The sequence below is a fragment of the Tripterygium wilfordii genome, chromosome 18 (assembly GCF_013401445.1).
Source record: "Tripterygium wilfordii isolate XIE 37 chromosome 18, ASM1340144v1, whole genome shotgun sequence".
Classification (NCBI taxonomy): domain Eukaryota; kingdom Viridiplantae; phylum Streptophyta; class Magnoliopsida; order Celastrales; family Celastraceae; genus Tripterygium; species Tripterygium wilfordii.
Genome location: NC_052249.1, coordinates 12,728,033 through 12,751,932, shown reverse-complemented (window position 1 = coordinate 12,751,932; position 23,900 = coordinate 12,728,033). Strand labels below are relative to the sequence as shown.

The 23,900-nt window shown below is 38.5% G+C and overlaps 4 protein-coding genes, 1 long non-coding RNA gene and 1 pseudogene across 7 annotated transcripts; 3 read left to right on the top strand and 3 right to left on the bottom strand.

The window, feature by feature from the left end:
• Positions 1-324: 324 nt before the first annotated feature.
• On the top strand, positions 325-4,151 carry LOC119984658. Of its 2 annotated transcripts, XM_038828720.1 has the most exons (6): positions 325-620; positions 883-935; positions 1,569-1,733; positions 2,288-2,389; positions 3,085-3,252; positions 3,806-4,151. In XM_038828720.1, exons 1-5 carry the CDS (start codon positions 410-412, stop codon positions 3,214-3,216), a joined length of 663 nt encoding a protein of 220 aa, XP_038684648.1. In that variant the 5' UTR covers positions 325-409; the 3' UTR covers positions 3,217-3,252; positions 3,806-4,151. The 2 variants fall into 2 exon arrangements, with proteins under 2 accessions (XP_038684648.1, XP_038684647.1); XM_038828719.1 differs by lacking the exon at positions 3,806-4,151 and having other exon boundaries at positions 3,085-3,418.
• Positions 4,152-4,547: 396 nt separating this feature from the next.
• On the bottom strand, positions 4,548-6,597 carry LOC119984660. Its single transcript, XR_005464949.1, has 4 exons — positions 6,495-6,597; positions 6,351-6,401; positions 5,533-5,615; positions 4,548-5,439 (listed from the first exon to the last, which is right to left on the bottom strand). It is a non-coding gene; the product is annotated as an uncharacterized LOC119984660 (long non-coding RNA).
• A 219-nt stretch (positions 6,598-6,816) lies between these two features.
• LOC119984659 lies at positions 6,817-9,715 on the bottom strand (annotated as a pseudogene).
• A 320-nt stretch (positions 9,716-10,035) lies between these two features.
• Positions 10,036-12,143, top strand: LOC119984595. The gene is made up of 2 exons (XM_038828613.1): positions 10,036-10,548; positions 11,857-12,143. The coding sequence occupies exons 1-2, from the start codon at positions 10,133-10,135 to the stop codon at positions 11,960-11,962; spliced, it is 522 nt and encodes a 173-aa protein (XP_038684541.1). The 5' UTR covers positions 10,036-10,132; the 3' UTR covers positions 11,963-12,143.
• Positions 12,144-13,156: 1,013 nt separating this feature from the next.
• Positions 13,157-15,626, top strand: LOC119983503. Its single transcript, XM_038827167.1, has 3 exons — positions 13,157-14,284; positions 14,372-15,301; positions 15,396-15,626. The coding sequence occupies exons 1-3, from the start codon at positions 13,157-13,159 to the stop codon at positions 15,528-15,530; spliced, it is 2,193 nt and encodes a 730-aa protein (XP_038683095.1). The 3' UTR covers positions 15,531-15,626.
• Positions 15,627-17,035: 1,409 nt separating this feature from the next.
• LOC119984594 (plastidial pyruvate kinase 2-like) lies at positions 17,036-23,423 on the bottom strand. Of its 2 annotated transcripts, XM_038828611.1 has the most exons (12): positions 22,990-23,423; positions 21,827-22,114; positions 21,001-21,166; positions 20,265-20,399; positions 20,073-20,183; positions 19,879-19,967; positions 19,445-19,507; positions 19,179-19,354; positions 18,662-18,764; positions 18,411-18,559; positions 17,890-17,998; positions 17,036-17,309 (listed from the first exon to the last, which is right to left on the bottom strand). In XM_038828611.1, exons 1-12 carry the CDS (start codon positions 23,218-23,220, stop codon positions 17,193-17,195), a joined length of 1,737 nt encoding a protein of 578 aa, XP_038684539.1. In that variant the 5' UTR covers positions 23,221-23,423; the 3' UTR covers positions 17,036-17,192. The 2 variants fall into 2 exon arrangements, with proteins under 2 accessions (XP_038684539.1, XP_038684540.1); XM_038828612.1 differs by lacking the exon at positions 20,073-20,183.
• Positions 23,424-23,900: the final 477 nt, after the last annotated feature.

The window sequence follows — 23,900 nt, the reverse complement described above, 5'->3', positions numbered from 1 at the left end:
TGCATGTAAAAAATAAAAAATATTTAATTACAGTATTTTGCATCAGAGCAAAGCAAACGAAACCAAACTACACTGGGGGGAGAATTTCCGAAGAATTCAATTAAGAAGAACTGATGTTTTATTCTTTAATAATTTAGATAATTTTTTAATTACAGTATTTAGTCATAATTTTTTAAGCAGCCAAACACAAGTACGCTATTAAACGTGAATTAAAGGGCCGTCTGCGTTTATCCTAACCATGTACAGAATAATACAAAACGCGGAACCAAACGGACATCATTCCACGGTCTCAATTCTCAAATCAAAAAGCCTTGACGCGTGCCATCTTTAGAGTCGATAGGACTCCTTTTCGTTTGTTTTCTTCCCTCTCCGTTTCCCCCTATCTCACTCTTTCTCTTGTGTGCGATCGATGGACTACGATTTCAGGAATCGAGCGAGCTCACCTTACGATTCTCAGATCCCGATGTACAGACAGGCTGCGGTATCATCAGCGCCTTCTAGCCACCCGATGTACGGGCAGTCTCTCTATCCGAAGGTTGGTCAACCGGGGCACAACGGGTTCCCTCCCGTCGGTCGCCATCCGTCGCACAGCCAGACATCTGCTCCTTCGTCTTCTTCGTGTAAGTTTATCTGCGTAGATCCTGTTTTTCAAATTTTCATGAGATAGTGGCGGAAAGCAATAGAAATTATATTATATGATTGATTCGTTGATGGTTATTCACTTGCGATGAAGGTGATGGAACGGCTAGGGTTTTGTTTGACTTATTTGTGGATCATAAGAATCTAATGAACTAACGTTCTATTTCTAGTTGAAGTTTTTGAATATTGTTATGTGAAATTGTTGTGTGGATCTAATTTTTATTGTTGCTTGAGCTTATGCAGCAGGATTGGGGATTAGAGTTGCTTTGAAGCCAGAGTATCGTATTTTGCCTCCGGTATAATTTGATAACTTCTCTTACTAGGTTTTTTTTTTTTTTCCGATTTTAAGGTTGTAGTGCAATTTGATTTGATTCGTCTTCTGTTCTTAGTATTTGACATGGTTTTATCGTAGCCATTATCACTGGCAGGAGTGGTAGCGGTAATATGTGTAGCAAACCTGCAGCCGGTACCATTTTCCTTTATAATTTTTTTGCATGTGTGGTCGCTGAAATAGATTGCAAGAGTCATTTGATATTTTTTTTTGGGTCTATTTTTCCTTGCATTGGCGGTAATCATTACCAAATATGATGGATGCTCTTAGACAGTTTAACTTGTTTAAAAAATCTGAATTGATATAGTTACCGAACTCATGGGTCTCTTCTCCCTTTGTGTCTACACTTCACTGCTTTTGATCATATGTTTTTGCATTGTTGATCTTTGACTTGTCTCTGATGTGGGGGTCTCTCTACGTATTTCATACCAGGTTTTAATTGTGTGAGAAATGTGTTCAGATTGAACCTAGCTTAACTTTCGTTCAAACTCTTATTGACAGATCCTTTTCTTTTTATGCTACGTATAAATTATAATTATATACCTATGTATATATAACTTCTGTCTTGTTGGGTTTGCATTTTATGCTTGTTTTGTAGCCACAATTATCACCACAAATTGGAGATATACCCAGGATCAACTTCCGGTTTGACTTTGAACTAGAGAGGAAAATTTTGGCTGAAGCAGAAAAGGAAAGCCAGAATTGGAGCAAGTTTGGGCTGGAAAATCTTCCCTCTAGAACTCCAGAGAAGACATCATCGATGGTAGGTGTTGTGTATAACTATGTTTGTTACTTGGCTTGATTGTCCTGCGCGATTCATGTGTTATGGTGAAGGAGTTAGCTTAAAATGCTTGAAACGCCACGAGTGGGTAGCTTTACTTTATTCCTTAATTATGACCATTTGTGAGTGGCATCTACAAGAGGATATGGATTATGGAGGCCTTCGGAATGCTTGTGAAAATGTCAAGTGTTCTGTGCGTGTGTTTTTTTGATTTTCTGGTTTGAGGGGGAAATGGGTTGGTGGAAATTGTGATATCCAAATTGGTCAGAAGGATTGTATTAAATATGCCTGGCAGTGGTTGACCATTGAAATGCAGCAGTATTATGCTGTTACCTTTTTTTAATGTAGACTTAATTTTGGAAATTTCACATTAAATTAACAATTTTCAGAAGCTATATATAGAGAAGCAATGCTAGGGTGCTTGGTGCTATCTGTCCTCCATTATATACAACTGTTTTTTTTGAATGATTTAGGGGTGTCTTTGTGACTTTAAGTTTTGCTATTGAATTGTGATATAAATGTTGTTACCTATGCAGGGTTCACCGGCGGATCCGGTGGTGAGCAAGTATATTGCATCAGGACTCAATCGAGAGGCTGTTCCTATTGCAGTTGCTAATTATGGAGACAATCCAACTAAGGTATTTTCTTGAGCCAGGCATGCATGTTGATCCTTTTCCATAATACCCTTCACCTGGAACCTGATTATATGCACTGATTTATATTCTGCACTTGCTATTCATTAATTGACTGAAGACCCTTTGCTCGCCTGCTAATGCAGAGTTCTTCTGTAGTATTTGATGATGATGATGATGATGACTGCTTAGTTACTGGTTGAGCTTTCTTATAATGCATTCTTAAATATGATCCCATGTTTAGTTTCTAAAGTTTATTTTAAGGCTAGGACTGAGAGATCAAATAAATTGGAGTAGAAAATACGTATTTCAGCTTCATGTTGTGGGTCTTCATTTGAGTAAGTAATGGATGCTCTAGTTTACCAATTGAATTGATTGAAGTAATATTTGTGTATTTCCATTCGTTCGTTGTTGGGCATACTGGTTACTATGTGCTAAATTACTAGCACGGCCCACCTTGTCGACATAGCATACTTGCTTGATAGCCTTGGGCTAGTCATATTTTATGCAAATGCATGCAGATCCACAAATTAGTGATTATTTTTTTAAAAATAGTGCAATAATTTCAGAGAGAATTGCACTCTCTGAAATTATGTAAACCAGATGGTAGCAGAAAACCAGATGGTCTGCTTCTGCTACTGACATCTCTTGAAGCTCTTCAGCTGACAAAAAATACTGGGTTTGTGTTTTCTTACATTCAGGTTCAAGAATTCGTCAAAGGCTACACCCTTCTACGAGAAATGGGGTTCTCGACGAACAATGTTGCGGAAGCTTTACTCATGTATGACAATGACACAGACAAGGCATTGGCTCATTTCCTCAATAGTTCGTGAGCATACTGGTGTAGCTAATACCGGATATCAAGGGAGGTATGCTACCTATATTGGTTTGATTCTCATTGTAATTAGATAGCCAGCGTCTTAGATTCTTTGGGCTCCCATATGAGGTGTCTTATCTAGTGTATGGTTAAAAAATATACCATGCTGTTTATAATAATCAAAATAGTAAAAATTGACACTTGATATAGTTTTGGAATGTCTGGTTGACTGGTTGCGAGGTATAAGTTGTTAGGGTTAATAGAATTGTTCACGAATGTATGCAACATAATTTTAAGAAATTACTAAAAAATTGTTCATATAATAGAAGGGGACGTCTTCATATTAGTTTAAAATGGTTCATATGATAGAAGGGGACGTCGTCTTATAGTTATCCCCTGGACGTTGATAGGAGATTTTGTTTCTCCATGTCCGGATGTAGCGGGCCGGGACCACGGGTTAATGTAAGGGTGCAGGCCCATGGTTTGAGTGGGCCTCGACTTGATTAGGGCTTTCTTGTTAACAGGCCCGGCCTACTTGTTAATGAAAGGGTGGGGGCCCTTAGTTTGTGTGGGCTTTAACTTGATCTGGGCTTTCTTCTTTGCAGGCCCGGCCCACTTGTAAATGAAAGGGTGGAGGCATGTAGTTTGAGTAGGCTTTAACTTGATCTGGGCTTTCTTCTTAGCAGGCCCGACCCACGTGTTAATGTAAGGGTGGGGACATTAGTTTGAGTGGGCTTTAACTTAATCTGGGCTTTCTTCGCAACTGAGCCGGAAATAGGCCCGGCCCACGTGTTAATGTAAGAGGGGAGGCTCGTTGTTTGAGTGGGCTTTAACTTGATCTGGGCTTTCTTCGTAATTGTGCCTGAAACAGGCCCGGCCTACCTTTTAATGTAAGGGTGAAGGCTCTTAGTTTGAGTGGGCTTTAACTTGATCTCGGCTATCTTCGTTGCAGGCCCACCCACGTTTTAATGTAAAGGGTGGAGGCCCTTAGTTTGAGTGGGTTTTAACTTGAGCGGCCTTCTTCGTAACTGGGCCGGAAACAGGCCCATCCCTCGTTTTAATGTGAGTGTGGACTGTGGAGGCCCTTAGTTTGAGTGGGCTTTAACTTGATCTGAGCTTTCTTCGTTACTGGGCCGGAAGCAGGCCCGGCCCACGTATTAATTGTAAGGGTAAAGGCCCTTAGTTTGAGTGGGCTTTAACTTTATCTGGGCTTTCTTCGTTGGAGGCCAAGCCCACTTTCTAATGTAAAGGGTGTATCGTTAGTTTAAGTGGGCTTTAAATTGATCTGGGTTTTCTTCTTAACGGGCCCGGCCCACATTATCTAAACTACAGATCGGGCTCTTTTTTTAGCAGGCCGGGCCCACATGTTAATGTAAGGGTGCAGGCCGGCTTTAACTTGGTCTGGGCTTTCTTTTTAACGGGCCCGGCCTACAGCATCTAAACTACAAATCGGGCTTTCTTCTTAGTAGGCTGGTTCAAGGGCTAATTTAAGGGTGTGCAGGCCCGTAGTTTGAGTGGGTTATAACTTGATTACGGCTTTCTCGTTAACATTCCCCGCCCACGGGTTAATGTAAGGGTCCAGGCCCTTAGTTTAAGTGGGCTGGGTTTAGGGTGAGTCGTAGTGTGTCAGCCTAGCCCACTGAACTCATGGGAATGTTTACAAAAGATTATTGGCTACTAGTTGGGCCGCCCAATCAGGCTCAGCCCACGGGTTAATATAAGAGACTAAGAGAGCATGCCCTTAATTTACTGGGCTGAGCTGGCGACTTAATAATAGATACGAAGCCCTTAATTTTAATGGGCTGGGCCTGGAGACCAAAATGCTGATCTGGCTCTCTTCTTATCAGGCCCGGCCCATGAGCTAAAATAAGGACCAAGCCCCTAATCTTACTGGGCTGGGCGGGCATGGAGTGGATGGGACCAGTGACGGGCCGATGATTGGATTTATCGCGTCCTCCTTGCGAATCAAAGAATTGCCTTACGCATCGGTTCGCATGATTATCCTACGAAATTTGAGCATCGGTATAACGGCTGTCCTATGTCTCCCGCGAACCATCTCCTCACGTCAACTTTCTGTAGTATATCCGCGAATCAAACCCAGTATTGTCCAAGCGGCACATTAAAATCGACGTCCAACTAACTGCTGCGAGAGAGAGAGAGCAGCAAAACTTTGCTTCATCAACCAAAGAACCGGGATCCTACACTGACATCGTCATGTGCATAAGTGCGTAGCACATATCTGCATATTTCATTAATCAAATAACCAATCATCTGTGTTTAAAGGAAATAGATGATAAATTAAAACAGCATAGAAGGAAAAAAAAAACCCAACCTGTTTATTGATATGAACTTGGCCAAAGCTGAAGCATGCGAAAGTATCAGTCAGATGAATCACATTAATTTTCAGTGTCATACCTTCAGAAGAAAAGGATATGAAAATTAAATTCATATTTTCCCTGTTGAAACTGGGAGAAAATGAATTGAAGCAATGCAAAGCAGAGTCAAAGTAGCTGAAGGAATGAAATAAACGAGTTGAAGCGGTGGAATAAGGAGTTGAAGTGATGTAATTAAGAGTTCTAGTGAAAGCCACAAGTAGCTCAGATAACACTTTTGTGTGTGGTATCTCATAGAGGTTTCGAGTTCGAGTCTTCTTCATCCCCTTCCCTTGTATTAAAAAAAAAAACAGAGATCCAGTGACTGATAAATGTTATACTAAGGATTATTCACAACACGCCATAACTATAAATCCATTTTTCATCAATTTGACAACATATATTAGGCCCTACAACCAGATTCAAGTGGGATCAGGAAACATTAAATGGTAACCAAACTACAAAGAATAGGGAGGGACTTTGGTTGCATTGTGTTTTTCCAAAATGCACAAGCTTAGCCCACGAGCCAAATGCTGCGAAGCCGAGTGTGCAAAATGTAACTAAATATTCAACTGAAATCATATGGGATGAAAAGGCAAACACATTAGAGTAACGAATACACCATCTTTAGATTTCGACCCGTTCACCAGATTTATATCTCACAAGCTGATTCGGCAACAAATTAGCCAGTCATTTATGTCAGAATCATGAAAGAACAGTTGAAGTTTCCTCACATTTTAACTATAAATAAATCAACAGAGGAGGAGGGATAACTTACGATTTCTTGTCACCGAACTTCCACCAATCCGGTTCATACCACTTTTGGCTCCTGCAAAGGTCGAGCAGTCACAAGAATGAGAACAAATAAGGATATGAAAAATAATTTACAACTCTCTTCAGCAAAACCATGTGATTCATTTACTTTTTGAGGTGAGAAACTCACGGTTCAGAGAATACTTCGCCTGATTTCATACATCCAATGTAAACACGAGGACAGTCCAAGTGGAAAGAAACCAGGGATAAACTACAAATACCCTAATAGTTAGCAGCATTCAAGCACCCCCCTCCCTCTCTTTTTAAAAGGATTTTCAATGTCCACTCAAAAACACAATTTCTTTGATTGAATCTAAGCCTGTTTTCATATTACTCACAATCACACACACACACACACACACAAAATTAAAATTACAAACACTTTATTTTAAAGATTATGCACAAAATATACCACACTGTACCAAGGGTTTGCCCTTGACAATTGAATGGACTGATAAGAAAAACAAATTTAGGAATTCAATCTCACATAGAATAAGGTTTAGATCTCTTGACAGTTGAATTTCTAAGTAAAATAGAATGGTCACACAAAATAATTGGACAGACAAAGCAAATTCACTCATAGTAGTCCTTGATAGTGCCAAAACATCAACGATAAGACAATTTCAAAAACACAATGTCATGCAAGATTTCTCATATGGATTTATGTGGCTGACCCCAATACTGTTTAAAATGAAGGCTGTGATGATGATGATGACAACGATGAACATCTAATGTAGAGTCACTGGCATAATTGCTGAAGCTATGATGATACTAACCGATATTCACATATATATCATTGTTGACTTTAGCATAGAACTCGGCATCCTATTTATCTGCAGCATAAGCAAAGAATAACTTGGCCTTCTTTGGAAGCTCCTGACCTTCGTCTACATCGCCATCCTATCAACAGCAGTCAAAAAGAATTTTTTAAAGGGCAAAAAGGAAACAGAGTACTGGTAATGCAAAGAAGAACATAAGAGAGAAGCTATAACTGCAAAACAAAGGCAAAAAAAATACCATACTTGGTTGAACTAATCTATATGGAGCTATGCTCATTCAAGAAACACCAAGGTTTAATCTGCCAAACATTAAAGTAAGGCAAGATGGCCATAGCACTTTCAATACTTCAACATAAAGATACCCACAGGACTGGAATTCTGTTGTGCCCAGCAAGACCAGAGGTGTCAGAATCATAAACCGTACACGGCAGCAAGAAGAAAGCGTCAAGAATCCCAAAGTGTAAATTAAAGGGTTTTAAACTAGTATGTCAAGCACATACATACATCCTAACATGTCAAGCACATACTACATACATACAAGCCAATGTCAAATTGAAAGTTGGCATGTAATCGATTCCTGAAATAAAAGGAAAGGGAAGAAGATAAATTGAGTGTTCAAGACAGTGCCATTAATAGCAAACACATCTTAGTTTTAGAACATGGGCACAAGAAGTGTTTCAATTAAAGTTTGTCCAATATAAATGATGTTGAATGCACAATATGTCATGTACAAAAGAGAAAGCAACTAAATCTTATCCCATGAACTCCTATTTCAGGGAATTGTACAATCAAGAATCTCATCAAGGGAACCTTATGTTTTACATGCTGCTAGAAAACAAGCCGATATAAACTCATCACCATAACAATAATCTAGGTTTTCAAACCACATATTATATGTCCATATTTCAAATAATAACTCCAAATAACTGCTCGAAGCTATTTAGCCTACTTGATTACTTACAGAGGCATTCATTAAGGCCGTCAGAAGACTTTTCTATCATATTTAATCAAAATCTTGATAAAAGGCATTTAGAATTTGTGCTTCACTAACGAAAAATACTTTCCTAGTCCCGTTGCAGTTCTGAGGCATACAATAAAGAGTAACTTTCCTAACTTCGATTGTTACGTTGTTGCTTCAAGGTAGTTTCACTTTTACCGAGATCGTCATATGGTTCTTTTTGAGAACTTGTAGTTTATACTCAATTGACAAAGGCAGTAATGTCATTAAAATTCTCAGTATAGCAGAGAATGCATATATTGCGCGAACTATACTTAGGACCTTTTGACATACATAGACACTCAGACAACCACATTTCCAGTAATAAAATCACATTCAGATAAGAAAAAAATGCAGGCAAACCCACACAAAAAGGTAATGAAACTCTTACCAAAACCCATCCATGCTTTTCGGATTGCGTCTCTACCAAAAGTTGTTAGTATACCTATCACTTCCAATGGCTTCCTTCTCGAATCAGCCCTATCAGTCCCTTTCAAATGCTTTGAACTAAAACCTTCTTGTTTAGCCGAAGCCAACTGTCTCAAGGGCTGTTAACTTCTTGAGTTGTTCCCTAACAAAATTGTTCCGCCATCAACATTCATAAGAGGAGCTTAAACTTTTCACACACACATGACCTTTGATTTCTAATGCATAACAAGTATAATCCATAACAATTAACAAATATCTTCGACAAAGGCAACCTAAAAATTAATTAGAAGACAATTATCTTACCTACATGTTACGATTCTCAATGTGTCATCCACTGATATTGCATATTGTCCCTGAAATAGCACGAAGGCAAAGTGAGACGAAGATAAGCCGATGCAAAGGGAAAAAATGCCAAACGGAATTGAATCGTCTTGTCTGGAAAGAGTGACTCACCTGACATGTTATCCTATCAAGCTCTTTTATCGAACAAACCCTATTCTGTGCGTCCTGCGCGTCCTGCCATAACCTATCTCCCAAATCAATCGAAAACCAAACAAAACAAAAGAACGAGCATATTTACATCAAATTCAATCTACAAACATAAATGCGAATGAGAAAGAGAGAGGAATAACCGGTCGAACGTAGATAGCAGCGAGCGTGGCGATCATGGAGAGCAGTGGAGTCGCGATTAACTCGATATTTGGTTATTCAATCCCATAGCACATATCTTCAACTCAGATCTGATCGATCTTCGAGATCCAAACGTGTATGAGTTGATGACGATGCGTACTTCTCGTCGTCGTCTGGTCTCTCAAGTTTCTGCTCTTGACGTACCCGAAACTAACGAACTACTTGTAATGTATGTGTTTGGATGTTAAATATATACGCGTTTGATAGAATTGGAGAAGTGGCTAGAGTCCTAGACAAAAGTATTCCTCCATTGCAGAAGTTGGAAGGGATACCAAAGGTGAGATCCAAGTTCCGAGTGCCAAAACAATTAACAATATGAACCCTAAAATTGAGAAGTTCTTGCTGCCGAATTAGCAGTGGTTCAAGCTCAACGATATGGCAGTAGGAAAGTGATCATCGAAGGAGACTCAGAATTAAAATTGCCGCGATCAACAATCCAAATTTGGTCCTGAACTGGGCAAGATCCTGTGATCCAAAGCAACCTAAATAAAAGAAGAAACGACGTTCCTTGGCGGGAAAGCAGAACGGGGCCGCACAGTGTTCTCTTTTTTCCTTTTTTTAAAAAAATTACGTCTGGAAAGATTCGAAAATCGAACTGGGCCAATCAGGGCCATCGACGACTCTAAAAGTAAAAGGAGACCTTGGGCTGAAATTACTAATTAGCATCTCATTGGGCCCAAAATAAGCAACTTGAGAGTGAGTTGAGAGCATCTCCTAAAACGACGCAGTTATCTGCGTTGGAACCCACTTCAACTGTGAAGACTGAAAAGGGAAGAGTGCGCTCAACCTCTGTGGCTCTATCTCGAATCAAACTCAATTTCTTATTTTTTTATCAGATATCCCCAAATAATCATGCTGTCCGTTCTTGCTCCTAAATTTTGCTGCGGATTTGTGTTACTATCTACTCCAAGATTGCCCATTTTTTCCTCTTTAAACTCTCATTTCCCCCCGAAATGCCTTACATGTCCCAACCATCACCGTCCTTTCCTCCGCTCTCAATCGGCAAGACAACCCAGAACGCAGAGCTTCGTATTCTGCTCGAGATCCTCGGAGGCAGAGGAGGAGCCCTCCACTGAGACAGAGGATGAGTGGCTAACGAGACTTCCTGAAAAGAAGAAGGCTTTGTACTCTCACAGCTTGCCTTGCATCGAGGCATGGCTTAGGGACTTAGGGTTTTACCAGAGCAAAGACGACCGTGCCGTTTGGTTAGTTGAGAAGCCGGACTGGCACGCCCAGATGTCGCTCGATGTGACCGATCTGTATATTAGGTAAAACTGTTGCCCTTTAAGTTCTCATAGTATTCTTGGCATCTGAAGTTTTGCTAATTAGACTCTAATTAAGTTCAAATCATTAAAATTCTTGAATTGATTACTTGTCATATGGAGGTGTGAGTTTAGCTATTGGCATCTGAAGCTTTGCTAGTTAGGCTCTAATTAAGTTCAAATCATTAAAATTCTTGAATTGATTACTCTTCATATGGAGGTGTGAATTTAGCTAATGGCATCGGAACTGCTGCGAATATGCATGAACGCCTTAAATTGTTTGGTATAAAGTCTTTGAAGATAAAAATTGAACTTGATGAAGGAAGTGGCTTGTCCACAGTATAAAATTATATGGCAGACCCAAATTGTTTGGGATAAAGGCTTTGAAGATAAAGATATATAACGTCATTGTGCCATTGTGATCCGCGATGATAGGTTCCGAGCTTGTAAAACCTTTTCATACAAGGTGTCTAATTGTGATACGATACTAAAGGTTGAGATCCATGAGTTGGTGGATAGAGGGTACAATTAGCCATGAATATAAGCTGTGTTATGTTGTAGCTGCTGCAATCAAGGATAAATGAAGCTTATGTGAGAAAGTTTGGCAGTGTTCGATGATTTTTACAGAGTTGGTGACTGGACTCGGGACATATTGAACTTGGATGCTGGTCTTTCTCCTTGCGAATGAACATTTCCTGGTACATTGGGTAGGCCAGATAATGAGTGACCTTGGTTGCACGTTGCTTCCGGATTGAATATCCTGGTTTGAGGTCGTAACTGAAATCAAGAGTAGGAATTCCCTTTCATACTCTCTGTTAGTGCCTCATATTATCTTCGAGTTTACCGTTTAATTGTTGAACTCAAGTTCCATTTTGCTAATTACTCTCCTCCAGAACACAAGTCCAGATATCCATGTCATATATTTTCCTGAATCTTTCAAGGATGGTCCTTCACATGTAGAAACAATTGCTACTATTTAGGGAAAGAACAAGATAAAAGAAGAAAGAGAGTGCGTCGAGAAAGAAATTTTTTCGCTTGGTAAAGTGATTCGTACACTCAATGTGTTGTAGTTTGGTATCCAAATAGGTGGAAGATACCAAATCCCACCTAAAAGAAACCTCTATCATACCTGGATTTGCGGAATCATTAATGTGCAGGTAGATTGCGAGGATAAATTTCGCTTGGTTGAAATTTTTTATGAAATTCTGTTTTTTTTTTTTTTTTGGTTATGAGATTCTGTTAATTATTCTGCTTGTATGGTATCTTGAAACTACTCTTACATTCCTGACTCAGAATTCTTTGAATCGTGAACAGGTATTTGAAAAGTGGACCTGGAAATCTTGAGAAGGACGTGGAAAGGAGATTTAGCTACGCATTAAGTAGAGAAGACATTGAAAATGCCATTCTTGGAGGGCCATAAGGAGAAGAACTTCTTGACTCTTGCTCTCGGTCTAACATCTGGATAGAGTAATCTAGTTGGAGTTGAATACTTTCAATGTATACTGTATTTGGATGTGTCAATGTGTTTCACTGCCTTTGAGTAGCTTGTGGAGAAACGCTGGTAGTATTTTGTGGTAATAATACTTTTTTTTTACGTGTTATTACACTTCTTTTAGTGGTATATTTCTTACCCTATGTTAATGCCTGGTACATTTGACTGGTTGACCGTTGGCATCTGGTGATTGGAATTAAGGGTTAATTACAATATGCTCATCGAAAGATAGGGGTGTTTTCATTTCACTCACCCAAAGATATTCGCTTACAATTCACTCATGCAAAGATTCAAATGTTTGCGATTTCCTCACTTCATCAACGGAACCGTTAGTTAATTGACGGTCAACGCTGACCTGGCTGTTAAATGTATATATGGATTATTATTTGTTGACGTGGCACTTCTTTTTAAATTATATACGTATTTGATATTATTTATATTAAAATATTATATTATATTATATTATAAAATCTAAAACCCTAAAAAAACTTCTAAGACTAAAAGAGGAAGACGGCATGTGCGATTACCCTAGCCTTCATTATCCCTTTCACTAGGCACTGCTACACCAAATTGATAACCAAATCTCACTAGCCTGTTTTATCCTTCGATTTTGCTCGACCCATCCAAATTTGTTGTTTAGACTTTGTGATTCAATGCTTGGAGATGTCATGTCCTCAAGACCAATCTGCTGGTGTTGGGTGAGTTTGTTTTCGATATGTGATTTTCAATCGAAATGGTTGTGTTGTGTTAATGGTCGACATGTGATCCTAGAAAGAGTTGTTTATTCCTTTTATTTACATGTTTCAGAGTCTTTTATTGGCATATTTGTGGGTTCAACTTGTGCCGATGTTTTTGTTCTCAACGCAAATTTCTGTTTGTTGATTGTACTACATGGAAATCAAGAATTGTTAGAATAAAATACGAAACTAGGCTCTATTTCAACCTGTAAAACATTGACAGAGGTCCTACTTTATTGGGATATTTGTGAGTTGTTTATTCTTTTTTTTCTTCTTTATTTGAACATGTCGTGAATTAATTTCAACCTGTTGAATATAATATGAAACTAGGTCCTACTTCAACTTGTCATGACTTTATTGGTATGTTTGTCTTTATTATAGGTCAATGAGTAATCATGCTGCTCCTGATCCTAATGTTGATGAGCCAGAATTTAGTGACAGTGAAGTTGAGGCAGAGAATGCTGCAGGGGGTGTAATTGGTGATGATGATAGTAGTGATAGTGAAGTTTCAGAGATAGAGTTGGGTGAAATTGGGGTGGATGATGCTGATAATGTTGAAATCCATGAACATTATCAGGAAGATGATATAGCAGACTTGCATAGACCAGATTATGGTGAAGATGATGACTATGAAGAAAATGGAAGGAATAGGTCAAGGGTACATAGAGGGCCTACATATAATCCTAAAATCTCAATGAAAGATGTGAAATTACAGGTTGGAATGCAATTTTGTAGTATTAAACAGTTTAAAAGAGCAGTGAGGGATTATGCTGTTTATGGAGGTTATCAATTGCAATTCAAGGTGCATGATAGGATGAGGTGTCATGTGATATGCATTGGGAAAAACCAGATTGGACAGTGCAAGTGGAAGTGTTGGTGCTCGAAGATTTGTGGAGAAATGACATTTCAAATAAAGACATTAGAAGCTAAGCATGAATGTGGAAGAGACTTCCACAATTGCCTAGCCACTGCAAAGTGGTTATCTAAAAAAATTGAAAACAAGATCAGAGAAGATATGGAGATTAAGGTTACTGATCTTATTCCCTGGATAAGGGAGCATGTTGTGCTAGATATTCCTTATATGCGTGCATATAGGGCAAAGAAGTTAGCAATGGAAAGGATTAATGGAAATGCAAAGGTTCAATATGCAAGATTGAGGGAGTACTTGGCAGAAGTTAGGAAGACAAATGTTGGCAGTACATGTCAGGTGCAGGTAAATAGGGATGCTAATGATAAGCCTGTTTTTTGGAGGTTGTATATATGTTTGGATGCATTAAAGAGAGGATTTTTGGAGGGTTGCAGGCCATTTATTGGGTTGGATGGCTGTTTTTTAAAGGGTGTTTATGGGGGCCAGCTTCTTACAGCTGTGGCCCATGATGGTAACCAGGGAATATTTCCAATTGCATGGGCAGTAGTGAATGTAGAGAATACAGAAAATTGGGACTGGTTTTTGTTTAGGTTGCTTCAAGATATTGGAGTTGGTCCTTGGACCTTTATATCAGATCAGCAGAAGGTAAGATATAAATATATTCATATCTCTTAGTATTATTATATAAATACATATCTGTTTATAACCCCAAGTTTTGTTTTTCAATTGTAGGGTTTGGTACATGTGTTTGAGCACGATCTGAGTGAATATGAGCATAGGTTATGTTCAAGACACTTGTATGCAAATTTCAGTAAAAAATTCAAGGGTGTTCAGCTTGAGCAACAATTCTACAAGATTGTTAAGGCCACTACAGTGCAAGAATTTCAAGGAGAGATGTTGAATATGAAAACTTTGGATACAGGTGGCTGGAAGTGGTTAGATGAGCGGGCAGACAAGAAATGGAGCAAGGCCAAATTCAACACGTTGTCAAAGAATGATTGTGCATTAAATAATCTCTGTGAGAGCTACAACTCTAAGATACTAAGACACAGGGCTAAGCCAATCATCACTCTATTGGAAGAACTTCGAACAGAGTCGATGAAAAGGCTTGTGAAATGTAGATTGGAAATGGATATGAAACAAGGATTTCTTGTGCCTATTGTGAGAGACAAGTTGGAGAAAGAAAGGGAAGAATGTAGAATGTGGAATGCTACATGGGCCGGAGATGATAATCATTCCCTTTTTGAAGTTTCCAAACAACCAGACAAGTTCATTGTCAACTTGAAGGAGGGAAGTTGTTCATGCAGAGTTTGGGATCTCACAGGAATTCCTTGTGTCCATGCACTGGCATCAATAAACTGGAATGGTTTACCAGTGGAGTCATTTGTTAGTCCTTACTACCAGAGAGAGAGATATCTTAGGGCATATGCACAGATTATACATCCAATCAATGGTCCAAAGCTGTGGGTCAACACTGGGGCTGAAGCAATATTGCCACCTCCTCCAAGGAAAGCTAGGGGGAGACCTAAGCAAAAAAGAAGAAGGGAAGAAAATGAGCCTCCCACAAATGGTAAAATTAAAAGAACATACCCTATTGTAAAGTGCAGCAAATGCAAACAAGTTGGGCATAATGCTAGGACTTGTGAGAGGCATCAATCTGTGGTAACTATTCACATCCTTTTTTATTTTTGATATAGTGTTCAATCTGGGAATCTTTCAAGCATGTAATGATGTTGTTCTAATTTATTTTTTTTAGGCTCAAGCCAATGCTGCTAGAAACAGAGGCACTATCAACAACAGAGGAAGGGTAAGAGGAAGGGGAAGTGGTCGGGGAAGAGGGAGAGGAAGGTCAAGGTCTTCTTCCATAGTTTCAGACACAAGAGTCTGTTAATTGTTAAAGAGATGTTTGATGGTTGTCATGGGTGATATGTTTTTCGGGCTACGCTATTTTAGTTTCTAAGTCTATTTTAGTCATGGGTTTGGTGGTTGTATCAAACTTCTTAATTTTCTAATCATTTAATGACGAATCTGTCTAAGTGTATTTTTTATGTGTATTTATTAGGTTTAATACAATATGCTTGAAATTTTTTAATGACGAATAATGTTACCATGTGTGATAAAATATGCTAGAAATCTTGGATATGGTTGATTTGTAGTGTTAAAGTGATTAATGAAATAGAAATTCCACATCAGTTTTTAAAATTTCTTTGCAAAGAAGTGCCACGTCAGCAAATAATAGTCCATATAAACATTTAACTGCCATGTCAGCGTTGACTGTCAATTGACTAACTGTTCCGTCGACGGAGTGAGGAAATTGTAAACATTTGAATCTTTGCATGAGTAAATTGTAAGCGAATATCTTTGGGTGAGTGAAATGAAAACACCCCTATCTTTCGATGAGCATATTGTAATTAACCCTTGGAATTAATGCTACTTTAAATTGTTTGCCAAAACGGGGCATATCACTGCTGTGACCCATCTCTTGGCATCAATTTGATGATAGCTTATGCCGTTCGATGATAGTTTATGCTGCCTGTGGTGAACCTGGGAGGGATGAAATTACTGAGAAGAATTTGGTTTTTTTAACGTAATGATAAGCAGCAACGTGAACAATCGTTTCTACCATGATGCTCTGCTTGTTTACAAAACCATGTCTAGCCATGGATTGATGCTGATAACTAAACTTACCAATGTGTCTTAGCTATACTTACCCATGTGTCTTTAAGGGCGTGTTCAAGATCTGATAATTTGTGGGTCGTCTGCTAATCCATGGCGCTGGCTATGAAAATTGGGCTTGACTTGAATTTGTTTGTTTGTAATGGGCTAGTACCTATGTATGGAAACTGCGGCCAATTAGTGGAGGCTCGGTGAGTTCTTGATGGAATGGCTGTCAGAGAATGCTTGGACGCTTTGAGTATGCAAGGGAAGTTTTTGATCAGACGAGGATTCGGGGTGTTGTGTCACGGAGTTCCATGATCTCTGCTTATGGATTTACTGGGCAAGGGCATGAAGCTGTGGCGTTGTTTTTAAGGATGCAAGTCTCCTGGAGCAAAGGACTCAAGAATGCCCTTGGTGTTAGAAATTTTGAGCTCAAAGGTCATATTCACACCTTTCGTGCAGGTGACCAGTCACATTCTCACTCCAAGAAGATCCATCAAGAGTTGGATGTACTAGTAGGAAAGATGAAAGAGTTGAGGTATGTCCCCAAGGCTGATTCTGTGTTTCATGACGCGGAGGAAGAAGATGAGGAATATCATCTGGCTGTTCATAGTGAAAAATTGGCCATTGTCTTTGCTATTGAATACTGAGGCTGGGACACCAATCAGGAATCAGGATCACCAAGAATCTCCGCATCTTTTTAGGGCAAATACCAATGATAATAAATAAAAATAGAAGGAATTAAAACAAGATGGAAACTAAGAAGCACGTGTATCTAGCAACATACAGTGCAAACCTCATGCCATTTCCATAGTAGAAGTGTGAAGTAGTATCCTACTAGGAGTTAATTTATCCATGAATGAAGATTGATGCCTTGGACAACTAGGTATCTCTTTCATTTCGCCCAGACTTTCCTGACCTGGATGTTGTGAGTGGATTGAGACCTCCAGATGGGCTGTTTGCCGCTCTGAACAAGGGCCACCTCCTCTCCTTCCTTCACCATCCCATGTTCCTGTACATGAAAACAAATAATATGCATCATACATTCTAAAACTGCAAGATTTTAATGGCTTAGTTATGACGCCACAAAATATCAGTTTTTGTTATCATCATCTTACACAGCACAATCAAACTATGTTCTAGTTTGAGTATTAGCCTTATAGGCCAAGTCTCCATATCTAGGTCATCCGTTCTAATCATCAGTAACAGAGCATCTTCAAAAAAATTTAAGCCTCACAGTCAAACATCCATCCAATGGTCTGCCAGTGGAATTTCTCAAAAATTACAGCATTGCCAATGTGGGCCACATTGTACATGTATACACCAATAGCACATGAAAATAACTTTAGAAATGTCACCCCAAGCTTGAAGAGAACATGCATCTTAGCTAACACAGAGATATCTTGGTTGATATTCTGACCTTAACAAACCCAAAATATCCATCCACTTGAGAGTAAATATTTAACGACTACGAATAATAGCATAAGAACATGTGCAACTGCATAAAATATATTGGCCGATGGAAATGCTAATGAATTCCTTCGTTACTTGCTCAAACAAAATTTATGGCACATTGTCAAGTAAAACTGTACCTGCAGCAAACCTAAAGCATTTTGAAAGGTTTCTTCAGCATCATCAGAAAATTGCATATAGATGGGACATACTCCTTGATATAGCGCCAGCCTCTGTTGAATCCTCTTCCTATGTGACCATCAAAATATGGTAATTAATCAAACCAATCAATTTGTGTACATCATAATGAGTGACCCAACATCAGCCCATCAATAAGCCAAATTTTTACAAACACTTAGAATAGGACATTGACGAGGAATTCCAAACTAGCTGATCTACCAATCACCGAAAGGATTAAGCCTCCAGCTTAGTATTTTGGAGTTCACTAGTTTGGTCGTATGTTAAAGATGTAACTCGCTTGGCTATTTCAGAAGTGAAGTGAAAACAGAATATGACTATGATGTTGAGATAAATGGAAAAGAGACCCATCCCCTCTTTCGAGTTACACCATTCATTTATTAGGTTTAGTACTCAGTATGCTGTTTTCCATGTAAACATTATACAAAAGACATAGCATCAAATTTTAATTTCAAGAACTTACTCATTTGTGAAAGCAAAAATTGTGCCAGAGGGTCGATAATTGCTCAGTAGTATGGACATGATTCCAGTTCTGGTGAAGACAACAATAGATGTTCCCAAAGTGTTAGACATCGTTGTTGCATGGTAAGCGAACGTCTCGCTCATGTGGTTCTACAGGAAAACAAGATTCACCAGTAAATTATGATGTGTTTGATTATCAAAGGTAAACAGAAGACAAAGGCTCAATTCATACAAAACCCAATATTAGGTAACCTTGAAAGCTTGACCAAGATTAAGTGGCATTACACCACCATCTATGGTTGCTTCTGTTCGTAATGCGACCGTGTGCATAACTTTCACGGCTTTCAATGGGAACCTGTAAGGAAGTGATATCACTTAATTACGCATCAATAAGAAAATCATTTATGTTCATAGCATTCTAATTACTGAAAGCTTTGCACATGCTCTGTTGCAATTAGCAAGCCAACTACAGGTTTAAGTGCTTCAAAGTCAGTAAATTGGTTATGATATGGATGACATAAGTTTAAGCAACCTTTCAATGCAAACACCCCAATGAAGGGGAGTCATATATGGAACATATGATCATTCTTGTAGGAACTAAAATAATCACATTCACACGAAATCCCCTCAATCAGGGAAACTTCCACTAAATCAATAGATATATCAACAATTACTTCTGCCAGAAGGCAGGTTGAGATGTCCATATATTTTCTCGCATAGAGGCATTCAAGTTTGAACAGTCTGATTAATCAGAAGATAATCAACTTACTTTCCATGAGCAGTTTCTCCAGAAAGCATGACTGCATCTGCACCCTCTCTAACAGCTATTGCAATATCTGATACCTCTGCTCTGGTTGGAGTTGGATGAACAATCATGCTTTCCAGCATATTTGTAGCCACAATGACAGCTTTCCCCATGCTGCGACAAATCCTGATTATCTCTTCCTACATTTTGCAATCAGCAGATTTTTATCTAAGAAACACTAGGAAAACAAAAATGCCTGCAACAGGTAATGCCATTACTGTCGATAATACCTGCAGAAGTGGAACTTCCTCAACAGGGAGCTCCGCACCCAAATCTCCTCGTGCAACCATTGCCTAAAGAAGAAGAGTGCATATTATTTCCAGCATATATCCAGTAAAATTTCCGCACTTGGATCCATGTTGGCACATCCTTTTTTTTAATACAGCAATATATCTTCTCCAAGATCCAAGTAGAGAAAACTTTTTTCATTTTCATTCCAAGGCATTCAGAAAAGTACCGAAAAAAGATAATCCTAGGTTCGCTCCCATAAATAACAATGTCATGGTTTTGAGAAAAGCTTAAAAGCGATTTGTGGCCTTTTCAGTAAAGACAAAGAGAAAGAAGCATTGAAGAGTTAATAAATCCAGATGGTAACCATGTTATGACTTTTAGATAGCCGTCACTCTATAATTCAATCAATAGAATCAATCAATCATGTAATTACCCCATCGGATGCTGTGATGATCGAATGCAAATTTGGTATAGAATCAGCACTTTCAATTTTCACAATAACATGAATATCTGCCCCACAACCTGGAAAAATAGTAGAAGAAGAGTATTACATAAAGCAAACGCAAGTCAGAGCATTGCAATTGTAATCCAGAATTCTTCTAAAAGAATTAAAGTACTAAACATTACTTTGCAGATAATTCTTCAACTCATGAACGACTTGTGCGTCTTTAACAAAAGAAACAGCATAAAAGTCAACTTGATTATCCACTCCAAATTTAATATCATCCCAGTCCTTATCTGCGACAAGCCAATGTCAATAGTGACTTCGTAATAAAACATCAGAAAGTATTAGACTTAAGACAGTATTTAATATCCCACCAGTTATAGAAGGAAGTGTGGCACTTTTTCCTCGAACATTAAGGTGGCGCCTAGACTTGAGCTCTCCCCCATCAACAACTTCGCATTTCACTGAATCTTCTGTCTTGGACTTCACCATGAAAGACATCATACCGCCTGAAGCATGAATCAAGAGAGAGAAGTATAAGATTGCAATACCTTTTGCTGTTCCAGATAATGATCTTAACACTAGTATGCCTTCTATCAAAATTTTACCAATTTAGATCATTGAAAATCATGTTACCAAACTCAAAGGCTACTGAAACTACTATAATGGGGAGGTAATATTTGCTTTGGCTAGTGGCAGTTGTCAGTATATGGATAATGCCCTCTGTTTCCTGCAATTATTCTTAGAACACCACAAGACATCTTCCAGACTTCCGGTAAGCTTGTTGCACATAGCAACAAAAGAGCATATGCAAATAGAAATACAAATGCATGCATAAGAGTTAAAAAGAATTCAAAAATAGGGAAGAAAATGTCATGTAAGTAAAAAAATTTGTTCACACAAGTATTTGTTATCCAGTCACATGCACCCTTGTCATCTGATGAGAGCAGAACCAATGATAAATTGAATAAATCTCACTTTTTAACATTTTCAAAAAGGTTATAAAGGAGAAAACTAAGGGCTTTTAATGTGCTCCACTCTTATGCATTTTGTCTTAAATCGATTAACATCTGGAGCGACGTTATGACAAAAGGTATTGCATTAGCTTACCATCTACAAGCAGCATGTCACCCACTTCCACGTCGTTAACAAAATCATCGTAGTTAACACTAACGCGATCAGCCGTGCCAACACCGCTCCTGATGGTGAAAGTGAATTCTTCTCCACTATTTAACATAATTGGTTGCGGCAGGTCACCACTCCTAACCTCAGGACCCTGATAACGAAACGGCCAAATGAACAAGAGAATAAAGGTGATAAAACAAACACATACATTCAGATAGATAGACAGATTAAAAAAAAACTCAAGGAATAGATTAAGATAAGCAATATAAGGAAAGTTAAGAGAACTATACATCAAATCAAGCTTCAATTCTATTTGTTATAGAGCTAAACAACAACCAGCGGTTTCAATTTAGATGTATCAAATGTAATGCAACCTACATAATTCCGCATAAGGTATTTATGAGAATATAAGATTCATTTCTGATATGCACGGTAGCGGAACTATATCTCTATTTAACAGCAGCCACCCTCCTTAATTCACAATCAGAAGCCAATCCTGTTCTACAAAATTTTCGCCATAGCCACTAAAGCTGCAAACATCGAATGACTTGAAACTGAAACACTTAAACACAAGCATGTAGCACACATGCAGAATGCTCATGCGAAATCTCGTCATCTTCTACCAAAATCATCAATAAGTAGTTTTATGTTAAGAATGATATTTCACAGACTACAAATATTATACATGAGAAGCAACAACCAAATGTCATGTCTATGACCTAGATAACAAAACACTCATATAGTCATATGCCATAAACTGGGATAACAATCATAAATAGATTGTCTAAAGTTGACATAATGGAGAACCTGCCTTGGTGTCAAGCATGATTGCAATGGTGTTGTCTTGAGATTGTGCATTGTACTCTTTAACGAGATCAATAACTTTCTGATGAGACGCATGGTCTCCATGAGACATATTCATCCGAGCAACATTCATTCCAGCCTCGGCCAGCTTCCATATCATTTCACGTGTGTTGGTTGAAGGACCAATTGTGCAGACAATTTTTGTCTTACGTCTAACAGTAGGTTTGGACCACACACTCACTGATGTGTCACCTAGTTGTTCTATTCCCGGTAATTTTTGAAACTGCTCTCCCCTCTGATCACAAAAGATAATAGATTACAAATCATAGTTTGAAATATGTGCTAGAAACAAAACTAGAACATTGAAAGGTGTACGCATTCACTCACTGCATATCAGTATTACCTATTCCCTTGCCATTGTCAAATGAATCAACAGCATAATGGAGAAAATCAAATTTTAAAATATTGACGTTACACAATAAAATGTTAACAACTACTGTATATATATATATACTCTTTCAGAGACAAAAAAAGAAAGATTCATTACACTTTACCGCTAAAACCATGAGGTATAGCTAGAAATAGCTTCACCCAACAACAGTCCAAAACTGAAGCAACCAAAAACAAAATTGTAAAATCAATATTCACCTTCCTTTTCCTCCATTCTTCCTCAGCAAACCATAATGGCATAATGTACTGACATTGGCATGTAAGACCCACAAAAATATAATGAAAGAGCAGGAGAATTCTTCCAAATTACTTTCCAGCACCTGCATTTTTCTAAGATTCACAGAACATTGGCGGTGGTGGTTCTGTTGATTAGGTGTACTGGTCCTTTGCTTGTGAGGACGTATACCATCAAGGTACATGGTTTTGTATTTCTTGCATTCTTTATTTCCCAACCAGCTGATTTTTCATAATCAATAGATCCCACTCAGACATACATTGTCTTTCGAAACAAACTAGCTTTACTCAGGACAGTTGAGCTAAAAACAACATCATTAGCCTTAGTTTAGTGAAATATTTACCCTCGGGTCCTAGAAAGAATATTTGAAACTTTGAAAATTCATTTCCTACTATTTTACCCCGCTCTCTCAGACCTCAGTGATTCTCACCAACGAACGATAATAAAAAAACTCCAAAAAAAAAACATAATCAAACAGCACGGACCTTCAGTACATCCTCAGGTGACACCGGAACGACTTCGGACGCCGTGGATCTCTTACACGTGATTCTGGAGCTTCTATATGCAATTCTCTTGCTCTTCTTCTCCTCCTCCCGTCCCAGCACTCTAGAAGCAAAGCTCGCCGCCTTCAACTTGTCCGCTCCCTCCAGTGCGGATCCAGAGTTAGGGCACAGTGACAAGCCATTAATCGATCTAGTGACAACCACTTGAGCCATTGCCAGACAAATGTGAGCTAGAGGGATAGAGGAAAGTGTAGAGAAAAGAAGGTGCTGTTGTGATGGGGTTGTCAAGTGGATAGAGAGATGTAAAACTTGAACGTCCCGCCGAGTGGTTGGGGAAATCGCCGATGGTTTTGGCGTGAGTATGAGACTGGGCCAAAGAGGCTGAACGTTGTGCTTCGTTTGTATCGACGAAATGTAACAAGTGTCTTCTTCTAGCGCAACTTATTCAGAAACAGTTGAAACGATAGGTCGATAAACCATTGATACTGCGTCGTTTTATTGAAATTTTACATAATTATGGTTTAGAGCCTGCACTTGTTACAAATTATTTTCATGGTTAGGGTTTTGCTTTTTTTTTTTTTTTTATTGCCACCCTCCCCCGAACACTATTTAAAAGTGTCAATAAACTTAAAACATGATTCAATGTATTCATCTAAGTCAATTTTAAGTTACTATTTAATTGTTGTATTTATAACTTCATTGGTAATATATATATATCATGACATGAAAATCCGCTTAGTGAGTAAAACAATGTTGCTCGAGTTTGTGCGAATGTAAGACGTATTGTTAATTTTGATAAAATTATTATTTTTAAAAACTACGGGATAACACTATGCATTTATATTATATTCACTAATTTTTATATGGATGCAATGAGGGAAAAAAACCACATA